The 17,033-nt window shown below is 44.1% G+C and overlaps 1 protein-coding gene across 1 annotated transcript; it reads right to left on the bottom strand.

The window, feature by feature from the left end:
- Positions 1-14,120: 14,120 nt before the first annotated feature.
- Positions 14,121-17,022, bottom strand: FZD4 (frizzled class receptor 4). Its single transcript, XM_027655113.1, has 2 exons — positions 16,775-17,022; positions 14,121-15,626 (listed from the first exon to the last, which is right to left on the bottom strand). The coding sequence occupies exons 1-2, from the start codon at positions 16,904-16,906 to the stop codon at positions 14,298-14,300; spliced, it is 1,461 nt and encodes a 486-aa protein (XP_027510914.1). The 5' UTR covers positions 16,907-17,022; the 3' UTR covers positions 14,121-14,297.
- Positions 17,023-17,033: the final 11 nt, after the last annotated feature.

Here is a 17,033-nt window from a genome sequence, read left to right as displayed (position 1 = left end):
TTTGTGCTACTGGGACAGAACAAGTAGAGGAATAAGTTTCAGCTCACTCATCAGTTGGTCCCACCTGTCAGTGGAGCATATGCAGGTTTTAGAGCTGAACTCACTTTTGCCAGTAACCAAGGGAGCTCCTGTGTGCCTGGGGCAGGGTATTTGCAGCACTAATCTACAAAATGCTCATCCCTTAGACTTAAACCAGGAGAAAATAGTTCCAAACCTATCCTGAATCAAGATATGTTAGATTCCTATTCTCCAAATACCATTTTCTTTTAGTTGTGTCAGGAGCAATAAAAATTTCTCTTGACAGTTTTTGTGGCAATAAGACTTACAAGTCATCTTTCCATGTCAGAACTTACACCAAATATTTTTACTTCTAAGCAGTGTAAATTGCCTTTGTAATTTCAAAAGAGTCAAGAGAACAGGGACCCAAAGGGTGGCTGGAAATGAATGCCACTGAGATGGGATTATAGAAAGCAAAGAGGCAGAGAGAGTGTCTCTCTGAGCAGTCCCTCTCTGTTTGAAGACTTCATTTGCATACCCTGAAACTAAGTGAAATTCCAGGCATTCTTACTTTATTTGGCAAATTTTTTCCTCTTTCCAAGTAGTCAGCCCTGTGCCTTGGAATAAGGCTGTCCTTTTACTCCTGAGGGTCAACCTCTTCAGTTGCTTCAACAGAAAAGCTTTCTACACAATCCATCAAACTGAACACTTAAAACATTTAATGTAAGTCTGAGCACCCTAGGACTTGGAGAAATGCACCTCTTGGTTCCCTCTCTAGAGGGGATGGGATAAGGTTGCTGTGTTCCTGCCTGTAGGACCACACTGCTTATGTGTAACTGACCACAGAATTGGTTCATTATTCCTCATTCTTGGATTATGTATAGTCAAAAAAGATCATGACAGATGCTAACTGGAACACAGGCTTTAATCTTATTTTCAGTTTTCAGATCCCCACAGATTTTCAAGACATGATGCAGGCTGCTGATGAACAGCAGACTTGTTTTCCTGTACTTGCTCTTGCAGGCATGGTGGAGGTTACATACAGGACTGAACCAGTCTGTGGCCACCAAAGGAAAGGGGCTGCTCAGAAATTAGAAGCTCCTCTTGAATTTGCAGCTCTTATACTCTGATTTGGTGAGGGGAAAAAAAAAAAAGAAAAATGTTTCCTCATGTTCAGGTGACACTTACTGTGTTTCAGCTTTATGCTCTGGTACTGGGCACTACTGAAAAAAGTCTGAGTTCACATTCTCTTTGCACCCTTCCTTCAGGTATTTATATACATGGATGAGATTCCTCCTGAGCCTTCTCATCTCCAGGCTGAACAGTCCCAGCTCTCTCAGTTTTTCCTTACAAGAGAGAGGTTCCGATTCCTTGCATCACGTTTGTGGCCCTTTGCTAGACTGTCTCCCAGTGAAGGGACATACTGGAGAGAGTCCAGTGGTGGTTGATGGCATGGGGCTGCCTTGGCTCTGCTGCTGAATGTTGAATGCAGATTCAGAGGGATTGTTTTCTCCAGACTGACGTTCCCAGAAGGGAAAAGAAGTCATTCCTTTCCCCTTCACTGAAACTGCCTTGATGAATGAGCGATAGCGAGTTAGTGGGCAATGAGGTCTGTCAAGCCCACATGCTGGTTTCTCACGTTTCAGTCAGTTGTTTTCACCTTTCGGTCAAATATAAATAACATGTTTCCAAGGGGCTTTGAGTCTGGTGATGTGGGAAGAACCACCTGTTAAAAAAACACCAGGGAAGTTTTCCTGCTAATTTGTCAAAGGCAGAATTGTAACCTATCTTTGTGGAAAAAGGACCCTCGAAATCATTGAACCAAATGCTTGCTGGGGGGCTTAACATGTGACAAAAGTTACAGGAGCAGTCAGGAAACTGTGGCAGTTTATTAATGAGGGTTTGCAGTAGTTCACTGAGGGCTCTGTTAAGGTCAGAGATGGTTTTCACCTCTTACTCCAAGGGAGTGACATCATAGGTTACAGCAAAATAAAGCTTTCCCTAGTTCTGATATGTTTGGTGGAAATATCCATCCCAGACTGGGCAGGCTGGTGTTATTTAGCTGTGTAGGGTACACCAGCAGGACAACCCAAGCTTTTGGCTTTTAGTGCTTTGGGACACCCTTTTCCATCCATGGGTAGGTGGTCCAGCAGGCAGAAACCCTGGGGGATGCATCTATGTATGGGCTGTGCCTGGAAGGACCATGCGGGAACGTGGGGAGAGAGTAATGCTGTCACAGCAGTAATATCTTCTGTCCCCTGGACACCCTCTCAACACCACGTGGGTCTGAGCAGCCCACTCACATTGCATACTGGGAGAGTGCAACCCACAGCCTTCCCTAAGCAGTGAACAGGGCCAAAGTCCTGCACCCCAAAGGAACTCAGGGCCTCCTACTTAATTTAGTGGCAGAAGCACGACTATCCTGATTTTCTCAACAGAAGAAACGGAGAATGGGAAATGGCTGAGCTCCATAGTGGATCTCTAGAATATCCAAAGCCTCAGTCCCATTCTGGGAAGCATTTTGCTGGTCTTCAGGATCTAAAACTGAGTTTTCAGGGCTCACTGTTAGAAAAGACTTTCTGTTCAGAAATAGACAGAAATTAAAAGTCCAGCTGGTGGGACATCAGTGGGGTTTCAGGTTATTTCCAGTGGTGATGTGACATCTCCATGTGCTGGCAGAACTCAGGCAGTGTTGCTCAGCCAAGCAGCCACAGTTCCCACTAGCACAAGTGCAAGCAGGTCCATATCCTCTTAGAATGATGTTCCACTAGAGCTTTTGCAGTTAGAGGTTTTGCTGTCTTTGAAGAGAATATGGCAATTCTGCACAAGGTTATAATTAGGAGAACTTTTAAATTAAAAATACAAATATATACTATATATATACGCATGTACCCTGCACTTGCTACTTACCAACTTACCAACTTACGGTGTTTGTCCTCAGAAACAGAGGCTTCCATATCCATCTATTTCTCATGATAGATCTAGCCTATATCATCTTAACCTCAAAATCATTATGCTAAACAAAAAATTGTAGGGAAAATTTCATGGCATAGATAAAGACAACACTAAAAATAACACATACAAAACGTACAGATGCCAGATGCTGGACATTTGGAACATTCAGCTTATTTACACACATAAAAATGGTATTTCTTTGCTTAATCCAGTACATGCTTTCTATTATTTTTTATCAACCCCAAAATCTGTTGCAAATGTTTCATGTGTCTTTCCAAGGACACACTACTAACTGTCGTTTGAATAAGCAAAGTGCATTTTCCTTCGTCCCTACCTCTCCCATAGACTTTGTCTGGAAATGCCCACAAGGAACTTTTGTTTGCAAAACTAGTCATGGAAACATAGCAGTGTGAATTCTGTCCAGCAGTGTTTGCACAAGCACTGGTGGCAGAACTAACACAAACACTCTTGGGAATTTGTTTCTGCAAGGTTAATGTCAGAAATGATTTATTGAGGCCTTCCTCCTGCTCACCAGTACAGCATCCATCAAGTGAGTAAACAGTCCCCCCCCCATGATTTCAGATTGCTCTAAGACTGGTCAGTGAGCAAACACTTCATTTCAGAGTCAATATTTTGGGAATAATCAATCAGATTATATTTATTGCCACAAAATTTAGGTTAAAATACTTTGAATCAAGAGTCAAAATCAGAACATTTTGAAGACAAATTGAAGGTAAATCCATTTTTTCTGTTTGATGTGGTAAAGTTGTTTAGCAAAGTTGGTGAGACAGTTGATCCAACTAAAGTTACAGTCACATTATGCGGAATAATTTAAAATCCCCCATTTTTTAATTTATTTTTTGTGAAACGACAAATTAATATGTCTGTCCTCACGTGTTCCCATTTCAAAAAGAAATAGGATTTGCATGGTTTTGCCACACATTTGTGACATGAAAATGCCCCCTCTAATGTTTTCACCATTACTTCTTGTTCCAGAGAGTTTGATACTTCTTTTTCTTTGTTTGTTTCTCTCTTTCTTTCTTTCTTTTTTCTTTTTCTTTCTTGCTTTCTTTTTCTTCCTTTCTTCCTTTCTTCCTCTCTTTCCTTTCTTTCCTTTCTTTTCCCTATTTTCTTTATGAAGTGTACACTGAAATGAATTCTTCCGTTTCCATCATGTGATAAGTATAGAAATCAGGATTCATAGGGCCCTGCTGAATTGCAGGTAGAGCTCCCAAAAGCAAGGTAGCCCTCAGAGAATTTAATTTATACATTCTTGTCACAGCCAAAAACGCTTTCCCTCACCCTCAGCAGATTCCAGGTGGTTTAATGTATCAAAGAGGAACCTGAGATAGTGGCTTAAAGCTGGCAAGTACTTCTGAGTCAGTATTCATCTCAGATTGAAATTAAATGCTAATTTTGCCCTGTTCAGATGCCAGTTTAAAGTGTTCTTGTTAGTGTGAGAACATGATTAGAGCATGTTAAGCCATAAATAAGAAAGGCATAAAGGGTGTTAAGTTTATGGTTGGACTTTATGATCTTAAGGATCTCTTCCAACCCAAATTCTATGATTCTCTGATCAACTGTGCACAGACATGCACTTGGTAAATGGCTGCATTTATTGAAAACCTTTCAGTTTTTGGCCCTGCTGGCAGCTCCTGACCCTTCAGCTCTGCCAAGACCTGGGTGCTGCTCCATCTGCTTTGTGCAGTGATTCCCAGATCAGTTTAAACAACCCACGCTCTGGAGGTGTCCTGCACTGTCCCTTTGCTGGCAGCCCTGTGGGAGTGCTGAGCAGCCATAGCTGGCCTGGGAGAGACCTGCCCACACTCTGGGGCACCTTGGAGCTCTCCTTCCATGCTGTTCTAGTTTACATCTCTCTGATGTCTTTCTGCCTCCTTCCTCTGCTCTACAGGGCTCAAGTCCAGTTTGCTTTCCAACCCCTGAGACAGGAGTTTCTAAGGGTTGTCTATGTGCATGTCTGCTTGAGTTAAAAAAAAAACCTCTCAGTCAAATTTGTGTTTAAATTCATAGATGAACTAGAGAAGTTAGATGGAGAAAGGACTTTGCAGTATTTTTTCTTTAATAAGGCAGATTCTTAACCTCATCTTGTAGAACAATTCTCCTTCCTTAAGTGTAAGGTGATGAGCCAACAGGTGCAGTAGGGAATGGGATGTGAAGTACCAGGTTTTATTTTTGCTGGGAAACTATTCACATGGAGATTCTTCTCCTGCTCACCCTACTCTGTGTGCCTCTTTGGATCAACAGATCTTCAGACTTCTTAGTCTTTCTTCTGTTGCCTGAAGGTTAGTTAAGTTCTTCTACACATTTTTTAAACACTCCCAGGGATGGCGACTCCACCACTTCCCTGGGAAGCCTCTTTCACTGCTTGATAATCCTTTACATGAAGAATTTTTTACTAATGTCCAATCTAAACCTCCCTTGGTGCAATTTAAGGCCATTTCCTCTTGTCTTATCATCACTCATGTCCCAACAGCCATGACAGCTCCTGGACCCTACTCTGTCTATCCTAGTTCACCATGGTGGGGTCATCTCTTTTGTGACACAAGACAACGGCTTACCAGCAGATTTGGGAATAGGGTTGCAAACTCCTGGCAGGAGTCCAGGCTGTCAGAGGGAGTTGTGGGGCTGGAGAGTACAGCTACTGGAAAGGTCACCCAAGGGAAGAGAACTGGGCTGGTGGTTGGGTCTCTTAGACTTGACTTTTCACAGCCAAAATACGAAAAAGTACCTGATATCTGGAGGAGAAAGGGATATGGCCCTGTGCAGCCTCCTGGTGTTATTCCGAAGGTAACAGGGCTCTGGCAGAAGCAGATGCTGGTCTTAGGCATTTTGGAGAGCGAGGGACCTTGAGAGCTCACAAAAGTGAAACCCAGCTCATCCCATGACAAACAAATGGCTGTCTTTGCTGATGCTGACAGGGTGAATTACTGGTGCTTCAGGATGAGGTCTGCCCCTTTCACTGCTTTGGTTATAAAATCATTCTCCAGGGAGGTAGGGATGTCTCCTCCCTTCTTTTGGCTCTTCTCGGGCCACAGCTGTAGAAACATGATTGTTTTGTGAGGGGAATGGTATTATTGTTTATCATAACTTTCATACACTGGGGCCTCTGCAGCTGATTTTTTTTCAGTGTTTTATATATATATATATGTATATATATATATTCCCTCCTCCTCTAAGAAGCCTCTTCTACATCTCCAGGCCTCTCTCACACCCCTATCTTTAAAGATGCTACAGTTGTATTGTGGTTCTTTTGTGTGTGCTTTTTGCTTTCTTCCTGAGGCTGACAGCTTTTTGCACAACTGCCAAATGGCAGAAGAAAGGCTGTCATTCCAGGCTGGAGGCTTTCTTTTCTGCTGTGCTCACCCAGGTCTTTTTTTTTATAAAAATAAATAGTGTGAGGCCAAGGAAGAGGTCCTGTTAAGTCTTTCAAATGACCTTTTTGGACTATATATGCTGCTGGCTTCTGCCAAGAGCAGTTTTCCTCACCACAGCAGGGGACAGATGTCCCATTGACCCATTTGCCATTCTACTTTACCAGGTCTCTTTTTTTTGGTCCATGAGCACTGTTATCAACCCTCCAGGAACCACATCAGTCTTGATCTCAGGGCTGAGAGATTAGGAGAATCATAGAACGGTTTGGGTTGGAAGGGACCTTAAAGATCATCTTGTTCCACTCCCCTGGCCATAGGCAAGGACACCTTCCACTAGACCAGGTTTCTCAAAGCCCCATCCAGCCTGGCCTTGAACACTTCCACAGCTTCTCTGAGCAACATGCTCCAGTGCCTCACCACGTTACTGTGCCTCACAGTAAAGAATTTCTCCCTAATATTCAATCTATTTATTCAATCTATTAAATAAATTTATTCAATTTATTAAACAGAGGGTGAGCTTGTGATTTCCTTAGCTAATGCACTTAGTACAAACCATCCTGTATAGCCCAGAGCTGGTAGATGTGCTGCTGGACAAAGCCTTCACCACCAGCAGCTCAGGTACCTACCATGCTTTGCCCTCACTTTTCCATGGCCTGTTTTGGAGCTTTGATGGAGGGTGGGGTGTACGGTCCTTCTGTTCCTGTACACCATTGCCTCTGAACACCTGAGTAAGGGGTTCAATATCAGGAGCCAGGAAGAAAGCCAGGGTGGTAAGGCATTGGCACAGGCTGTTCAGAGAGGGGGGTGGATGCCCCATCCCTTGAAACAGTCAAGGCCAGGTTGGACACAGTTCTGGGCAACCTGACCTAGTTGAAGCTGTCTCTGCTTATTGCAGGGGTGTTGGACTAATGACCTTTAAACATTCCTTCCAACCCAAACAGTTCTATGATTCTATGAAAGTCTATGGTGTTGTTGATTTTACCAAGGAGACAACCAGCCCTCCCAGGAGAATGCAGCAGGAGTCAGAGTGCAGCCTGGCAGGGCTACGGAGCAGGCAGAGGTGAGGAGCCCCACTCCAGCAGCTGCTCCCACTTTATGCCCCAGCCCCTCAGTGCTACGAAAATCAAATCCATCCAGGAATGGCAGAACACAAGGGAAGTAGGGTTGTGAGCGGCATCGAGCAGCTGGGGCCAGGGTGCAGCTGCCACTAGATGTCAGCCATTCCTTGCTGCAAAGCAAAAGACTTTAAAATGCAAGAAAAATCCCTGAAAAGCCCTAATTGCTGCTTTTCCATGGCACTCCTTTTATCATCCCTTACCACATACCTGAGTGAGAGTGTCTCTGAGTTGCTTCGGAAGAAAACACTTAAGCCATTAAGACATTTACTGTTAGGCTGTTTCTCTGCATAAGAGTATTTTAAAACTTAATATTGTAGAAGCAGAAGCAGATTGCCGAATGATTGCACCTATTTTGCAGGAAGGATGTTTTTCCCTTTCTCAGAATAAACTCAGGAAATGAAAGAACCAGACAGGAAACTAGCTAAATGCTGATGGAAATATGAAATGAAGATATTTATATTGTCAGTGTATCAACAAGCCATGGGTAATTGTTTGGGTATTTGGTTTGGTTGGGTTTTTTGTTTGTTTGTTTTTGGTTTGGTTTTTTTATGTTTTAAACCACTGATTTAAAAATGGACAAAATTAAAATCTCCCTTCCCTGAGCACTCTGAAGTTGGTCTAATTAATAAGCATTTTTGCTTCTGGTAAGAAAACACACTAAAAAAATCAAAGTTACAAATTACAGTAAACTTCGTGTACAATAATACTTGCCGTTGGAGTTTAACCTGTTTCCTCTGGTGTTGTACCTAATATCTGGCACACAGGAGTTCCCTGCTCCCCCCAAAGCTAGGAAAAGAGAACAACAGTTTCTGAGTGATACCTTAGTATGTGAGTCCTCACTTGCTGCCACTGCCCTCTCATCCACCTTTGTGCTCTTTCAGCCCCGTGATGACTGTTTGGTAGGCTCTTCCCAGAGCATAAAACAAAACATCTGGTTGCTAACAACACAAAGCTGTTACAACAGCTGGAGTCTGCCAGAATGTGCAGGACCTCTGGCCAGAAATCATTTCCCAGCTGCAAGAAATAGCAGTGATACAGGATCTATTGTACCAGTTTGGCATCAGATGGGAGCTGTCTGGCCTACACTCATCCTCTCATCCATTCCTCTTGGAGAGGTGCAGGAAGATGGCAGGATGCAGCTCCAGCCTGGACTGTGCTGTACCTCATTTCTGTTGCAGTTAGTGTTGGCTTTACAAACACGAAGAGATGCTTTGGTTTGCACTCATGCTACATTAATATTGGAACCATCCTAGGTTGAGAAAGAGGCTGTAAACTCCTGGCCTATATTATGAGCCAACTAGTCTGTGTCGAAAAGGGCACTGTGGAGCATCAGTGTGACACAGCTGCTATGGGGCTGCTGTGAGGGTGTTCACCTATAGGTGAGCAGTTCAAAGCTGGACTCAGTCATCCCAGTTAAAGAATCACACTTAGGTAGTTACCAACAGCCCTATTGAAGGCTTTGTTATTTTAGCCAAGGCTGGGGAAGCTGGAAGTGGTCAGGTAGTTGTCACTTCTCTCTCTTCTATTCCTACAACCTTGCAGGTAGACACAGCTCTGGCCTGATGGGGATGATGGTGTAAGAGGGTTTGAGGAGCAGCTCCATAGGATAATGCCTGCAGGACTCAAAGAAGCGTAGGCCAGACCACTGCTCCCCCTGCAAATCCTGATGCCTCACTTGCAACAGTACAGCCCTAGGTGTGTCTGCCACAAGACCCCTGACATGATCCAAGTTAAAATTAAACCTCCATCATAAAACAAAGCAAAAACCTTTGGTGTTTGTTTTTATCCCGGATCTTCTTGCTGATCTGCTTTGCAGCACCACACAAGTCATTGTACTGGCAAAGTGAAGGAGCTGAAATGCAGCACCATTATGGGAATGAGCGGCTGAGGACAGCGGAGGTGTGGTGGAAACTCCACCACTGAAGCCCAGGTCTCATGACACCATATTTTCACACTACTGGAGCTTAGGCTGCTCCTGATTTTTGGTAGCTGAAGTCTGGTCTCCTTTGCTATGAACTCCCCAATATTTGCTTTCTTTAAAAGACAGATTTTAAAAAAAAAAAAAAAAAAACAAAACCAAAAAAACCAAAACAAAAAAAAAAAGACAAAACCAACCAAGCAAAAAAGCCAAGGCTAAATAGCAAAACAACCACAGAAAGACCTTATAAAGGCTATTTTTTTGAGTTTTGTATGCAGATACATACTCCCCCCAATAGGTAAACCTGGGCTAATTTGTCATCCCAGTGGTTTGAGGAGGTTGTTCACCATTCAAAGCCACTCCAGAAATCTCCCATCACTTCATAGGTGATGCTCGGAGACACCTTCTGTGAAGGACATGTGTAAAGGCAAGCAGCCATAAGAGACCTGGAGCTGCCAACGCTGTCTGGTATGCCACACCTGAGATTCTCTCATGGTGTGAACAAGAGGGAGATCCTCCTCCCTTTCCCAGAAGCTCTTCTATGTTTGCTACAGTTAACAGTAGCTTTATTAAAGATTCCTTACGATAAGTTTCAGAGACCTCATTAATCACCAACCTGAGAACATTACAATGATGAGCTGCAAAAGGCATGAGCAAATCACTCATAATTACCAGTTTTAGGTGCTGCTCTCCAAAACTTGATTAGCTACAGATGCACAGGTGATATTTCCTACTGTCTTCTTTATAGCACACCCTCGCTATTATCCACTCTAGTCTGATTTAGGTTTTTATTAAAATAATATTGTGCTAATTAAGTTATCACACACACAGAATGTTTCATGATGGAGATGATTAAGTGGGTTAGATGACTAATATTGCAAACTGCCCTATCAGTGTCAGAGAAACTGGTGAGGGATATGCACAAAAATGAACTCCTTGCTGTCACCATACATCCCAACTGTGAACAGAAATGAAAAAAAAGCAATGAAAAGCGGAGCAATAATAAACTTATTTTTTAGAAAACCATTGCTAGAAAATGTAAACATTCCATTGAAACTGTTCTCTGAATGGCTGAAATCACTGAAATCGCCCATAGGAGTGAACTCATTTCAAGCACATTGTTAAGATTAAAATTTGCCCCTTCCAAAAGCTACTAATATTTCTGATATATATATTGACACTGCCCTCCTCTACCATATACCTTGAATTTGAATGCTCAGTGCATCTCTGGATGCACATATTCCATAATACCTGAAACAAAAGGGAGCCTTACAGGAGGTGCTGCTCTTCTCAAGAGCCACATCACAGCAGTGCTAGAGCAGCAGATGGCTATGCTTTCATCTTGCCAATCCATTGGGATCCTGGGACATTCTCAGACAAGCCTAAAGTTCCAGGCGCATCCCCAGCCAGAACCTGGGACACGTGCACTGTCTTTGAAAGGGTTTCTGTCCACACCATGTGCAGAAGCATGAACACACTTTCACTGTTGCTCAATGATGTCTTGTTCTCTTATTCCTCACATTGCACATTTAGATCCAAATCATGCTGGATCAACCCATTCAAAGCATCATTTCATTCCAGCATGAGCATTTCAGCCCTTCTTCCTTCAGGGGAAAAAAGCACTTCCAAAAAAACGCTGAAGGTAATTTAAGAAACAAACTTACCAAAAACGTGAGGGGTGCCAGGAATTCTTTAGTTATCCACAGAGGTTAAAGTTTTATTTTTATATAAAAATTAAATAGCAAACTTGCTTTGGGTTTTTTTTACAGTGATAAATTAGAAATTTACAGTACATACATTGAAGTAGATATATTTTTTGTACACCCCAAAATAATCAGTATCTATTTCCTTAAAATTCAGAAAAAGGAACTAACATGTCTGTTTAATGTAAGAGCTAAGCTTGTACCTCTCAAGCAGACACTTCCAGAACCTGCAGTGAGAAGAGCACATGCTGAGGAGGGAGATGGGAGCAGGGACTGCGTAATCCAAGGAAATGCCTGTAAAGTTTCTAGTTGTATAACCACAGCAACTGCGTTTCCAAGACAGGATTAGTCACACTGGTTTTGGCTTTAAATTCATAACAACGCTGAGATAAGGGAACCCAAGAGTTGCTGGTACCTACCCTATAACCACCGGTTTTTAGGCTACCTGCTGTGACTTCCCACTCATACAGACATAAAGTGGAGCAAGGTAAACACACATGGATGAATGCATTTATGGAATGGTTTAATTGCTGCAACAACTAATTTCACTTTGGGTCAGTACAGCTTGCCCCCGACTGCTGGGGGAAGATGTTCAGGAATAGCAGCTGGTGTCTCCCCCCAGCCCACCTCCTTCCCATCACATTTGAGTCGCTTACATGCTTTAATTGGGATATCCCCCCAGGTCCCTCATAGGGCTACACAGTGCCATCCTCATCCAACTCACATCATCTCACAATACCAGGGGCATCCCTCTGTCACAGTTCACAGGGTCACAGGCAGAGATGCAAGGATTTGACAACAAGGTACTACTTAACATTCACTTCTGTATAAATAACGTGGTTAAAAACTTCATTTATTGAATCAGTCTGGTCAAACACGGGTCATATCAGCCAGGAAAGTATCCAAAGTGTTTCAGAGCGAAGGACACTTGAGTGAACATGACACCTTGGCACAGCCCAATACTACTTTACCAAAAAAGACTCATACTGCATCCTCCCTCTTTGAAAGCCAACATATAGCTGCTGACTTTACATTCCTTGCTGCACCAGCACAAAGACTGGGTGATGGAGAAGCTCAGCCACCTGAAGATCTCATACTTGCAGAACTCCTTGTCCACAAAGGCATAAGCAGACCCAAACACAACACTAATAACGAGAGACTTTATGGAGAGGATGAAAAGGCCTGGCTGGAACGTGGCATTGACCAAGACAACGCTTATGAGTCTTGAGTAGAATGTGTCAAGTTGTCACTTGTTCTGCTGGAGAGGGAGCTCAGCTGTTAGGGTTTGGTTTTTAGTTTAAAAAAAGTGCTCTAGCACATGTTTTGACACTGACACTGAAATAATACATGCTTGGACATATTAGTGTTCACTTCCAGAGCTGGAGTGAACTGTGTTTTGGGAAGCACATGGGCACCTGTGTGAAAAGCAAGTACTTTAATAAAGCAACATCTGTTCTCAGCTGCCCTTGAAGGTCGTGTGAGTTGGGACACCAGGGGGAATGCTCTGCAGCAGATCAGGTTCACACAAAGAAATGAAGTAAAACTTTAGAGCACACACATAAAACCAAAGGTCTTTCAAAGGGATAGAACATCTGAATGGTGTTCTCTTAAGTGCTTCTGGGGTATTTCTATTTGTATCATCTTTCTTATTAGCCAAACAAGCCCCTGACACTAGGTTCAATCTCCCAATAAGCACAAGCTGATGCCTCCTCAAACAAAAGGATAAGAAAGCTCAACAGTTGCTTTGAAACAACATTATTCACCAAGAAGTTGGATCCCTTTACAAAAACTGGAAAGGTCTTTGTTGTTCCTGCAGACTGAATGCCTGCTCACATTCTGTGTGTAAATATACATTAAAAAAACCCTCTCCATAGCCACTAGTGAGCAACTGAAGCATCATTGTGAGGCAGTCAGCGGTACTGCGATGTCATGGGCTGAGAATGTTCTTTTAATTGGAACTGACACACATAATTATACAACTGATCTGTGTGAACATGAGGTTACCAAGGAACTTAACATTTTGATTCTCCCCAGACTGGTGTCTGCAGAGATACCATCACACTGAACAAAATATATTAAGACTTAATTGCTTTATGCAATGGGTCTCCAGAGAGAGACAGGTAAGTTTACTTGGATAAAACTGGCATTGTTTTAAGGTACCCTCAACTCCTTTTTTCTCTTTCCTTGAGGAGGGAACACTATATTGTAAGACTTTATTTAAAGTTATTAAATGCAGCAGAATAAAGTAGTCTGCTGGAAACAGCAGGAGCACCTGAAGGGACAGGAATGGAGGCATATGGATAATAATAATTGATGCAGAAGACCATACACAGTTTCTCACTTTCTGCTGAGTCCTCTACATCTGACATTGGCCTTGAGTAAAGCTTTTAAAAAATTAGAAATATTCATAGAATCACAGAATAAATCAAGTGTGAAGGGATGCAGGGAGGTCCAAATTCCCATGTGGCAAAATCAACACTCAATTCAGACCAGGTTACAAATGGTAAAAAAAATGAGTTGAAATTATTATTAGGCCATCAGGTGACTTCAAGAATAATCCTCACTAATACCTCACTAAATCCTACTCATCATGGGTAAAGCTCAGACCTGGAAAGCCCACTTGCTATTTGTTGGAGGACTGATCCTTGGCTGACTTGTGCAGTGTATGGGAACAACAGAATTCCCCAGGGCATAAAGACATAATCCTCATCAAATGCTTCCTTCTTGATGCTGAACTAGGAAAGAAGACATCTAACTGAGGTTCTGGGTACTCCACCTTCTGGTAACTGGACGCTAAATAAGCCCAAAATTTGGCCCTGGACTGCCTTTCCTCCATCAGCTATAAGACGATGAAAGAAAAATATCATCCTGCAGCTGTGGGCTACAGCCCCTCAGCTTCTAAAGACTTCAAGACTTCAGTAATTGCATCCTGCTTTAAAAAAAAAAAAAAGGAAGATAACACGTTTGTGTATTTCACAGTTTTAAAGCCTCCCTGGGCTCTCCTATTTTGGGCAGCATGGTTTATGGCTATTGTATCTGCAGCATGATCTTTTTGCTGTTTATTCTTTAAGGCTTTTTTTTTTTTTTTTTAATCCCCCAGAGAAAGGTTTTGTAACCGTCTCCCTATTCTATTCCCAAAATTTACATGGCAATGCTTACACACCATCAGTCCTTCACAGGAGAGTAGTCAGACCATTGGGGTGTCATCTTTTTCTCAGACCACAGTCTCGTTCCCTTTTCCGGGTTTCACCCAACCATCTGCTCTCTTCTCCCGTTTCACTTTCCCTGAGTTCACCAGTCTGTTCGAGCACTTCTGCCACGTGTGCAGAGTTTTGGCTGACCAGATCCACATACCTGATGTAATACCCACCAGAAGGGACATGAAAATTTTGAGCATCTCCACTGCCATATTGGAATCATCTGCTGAATAGCGGAAAATGGCCCAGTTGGAGATTTCATAGAAATAACAGGCGATGACACACGTTGCTGGAACGGTGTACAGCACTGAAAAGACACCAATTTTGACCATTAGTCTTTCCAGTTTGTCAGTTTTAGTTCCATCTTTCTGGAGATTAGACCTGATTTTAAATAAGGCCACGAGTCCCGCTGCAATGAATAAAGTCCCAATGACCAGGTAGGTAAAAAGCGGAGCGACGACAAAGCCTGTCAGCGCATCCAGGTTCTGGTTCCCAACATAGCAAAGGCCGGTGAGCTCGTCTGCATCTACTAGTCTCATAATTAAAATGACGATGGTCTTTACCGCCGGGATAGCCCAGGCTGCAATGTGGAAATACGAGCTGTGCATTTCAATAGCTTCGTGGCCCCACTTGAGTCCTGCAGCCAGAAACCACGTCAGTGTCAGAATAACCCACCAGATGGAGCTAGCCATCCCGAAAAAGTACATCAGCAAGAAAATTATAGCACATCCTGTGTTCTTAAGACCTTCTTGGATAAGAACAGGTTCTGCTGCCTCTTCAAAATCACAGGATATCCTTTCCCGGCCCACAGTTAGCCTCACAATATAAGCAATGCTATAAATATTGTAGCACATGCTCAAAAATATGATTGGGCGCTCCGGGTAGGAAAATCTGGATGAATCAATCAGGAAGGTCAGGACTGTGAAGGCAGTTGAGATGAAGCAAAGACTGGCCCACACAGCCATCCAGATATCTGTGAATTCTTTAGCTGACCTGCTGTAGAGACCAGCATCGTAGCCACATTTCAGGACACAGTTCAAGCTTCGCTTCACCCAAATGTACTGATCTGAGTTAGACCCCATGCTGTGGCACTCTTCTCCAGGCTGCAAGGAGGTCTTGCTGTGAAGGGGAACCTCTTCATCTCCTGGGCCCTCCATGCACATGTGGTTGTGATCATTCTGGGGTGGGAATTTGCTGCAGTTTAGGCTGTCTGGCCAGGCAAATCCAAATTCTTTTAAAACAGGTTCACATCTTCTTTTGACAGAGAGGCACATGCCACCACAGGGACCTATGGGGATGTTAATCTTCTCTGTGCACATTGGGACGTAGACTGAACACAGGAAGAACTGGAAGAGAGAAACAAAAATCACAAGTGCGTCCGAGGAAAATTAGACAAGTTGATATATAACAAGTTTTCTTTTTTTTTTTACTTTTTAGCAGTAATATTTGGTCCTTTGCCTTAAAAAACAGGAAGCAGCATAAAACAAATAAACTAAGAACAATAAAAACAAAAGAGAAAAAATAACAATGTTGTCTTCTTCAGTTCAAATGTGGTCCGAAGCCAAAGCCTGAACGTTTTACTCCCTAGATAAGCTCTATGTAAATTTAGCCCATCAGTTTCAATGAAGCAAGTGGGATTCAGCCAGACTTGAAGCTCAAGGGTGCAATTTAAGAAAGCAGAAAAAAACAAATTAAAGTGGCTTAAACAAATACATATATTTGTTCTGGGCATTGTCTGGATATTCCAGTTAAGAAACAAATAGGAAAAAAAAAGGCATTTGTTGAACTACTTTGATTCGTGATCCTCCTAGAAGAATGTATTTCTTTTACAATGACTTCACGCATGTATTTACAACGGTAATAAAACATTGTAGTTTTCTCCTCTTTTGAATAATCGCAATTCAGCGACGCGACACCGTGAGAGGAATTGCGTGCGGACTCGGGAACTCTGCCCCATGAAACAAGTTGGGTTTTGTTTGATGAAATCCATGCCCGTGGGGAGGACAGCGATTTTGCTATTCGCTTGGGAAAGAAATTTCCGCGGTGAAGTTCCCGGGGGGTAGGGGGGGGGTCCCAAGTCGCCACAGCTTCCTGCAGCCAGCTCCGCTCGTTCCGCATGGAAGCGGGTGCGGCACCTGGGGCACGGCCGGGACACAGGGCAGAGCCTGGGAAAGCTCCGGGAGCCGCTGCAGCCTCCGCAGGAGGGCGGGTGGGGGGCACCGCGCCGCGCTCCTTGCCGCGGGCAGCCGGGACAACGCCGGGATGCCGCCGGCCCCCTGTCCCTCCGCCCAACGTGAGCCGTGCTCTCCCCAGCCAGCCAGGAGCGGCACTGCGAGCCGGCGGGACTTTCAGGTTGGTTTTGTGCTGAGTCGAGGGGATGGGGATGAGGATGGGGATGCTGGGGGACAGCAGCCGGCCCGGGGACCACACAGTCCCGCCGCGCGTCGTCCCCCCCTCGCCCGCGCACCCAGGTCCCCTCGGAGCCCCGACCCACCTGGAGCTGGCTGGAGCAGCCGTACTGGATGAGGGGGGTGAAGGTGGTGAGCTGCAGCTCCGCGTCCGCCTGCAGCTCGTGCCCCACCAGGTTGGGCATCTTGGTGACATTGTATCCCAGGTTCTGGCACATGGCGATGCGGATGGCGTCGCAGCGCCGCTCCTCCTCGTCGCCGAAGCCCCGCGCCCCGCCGAGCAGCCCAGCCAGCAGCACGGCCAGCAGCCGGGCGCGGCCGGCCGGCCCCCCGCCGCCCCCCGCC

This window comes from Corapipo altera, unplaced genomic scaffold (assembly GCF_003945725.1).
Source record: "Corapipo altera isolate COAL_440 unplaced genomic scaffold, ASM394572v1 0, whole genome shotgun sequence".
Taxonomy (NCBI): Eukaryota; Metazoa; Chordata; class Aves; order Passeriformes; family Pipridae; genus Corapipo; species Corapipo altera.
The sequence above is the reverse complement of the archived record's forward strand: the minus strand, read 5'-3'. Positions and strand labels throughout refer to the sequence as shown.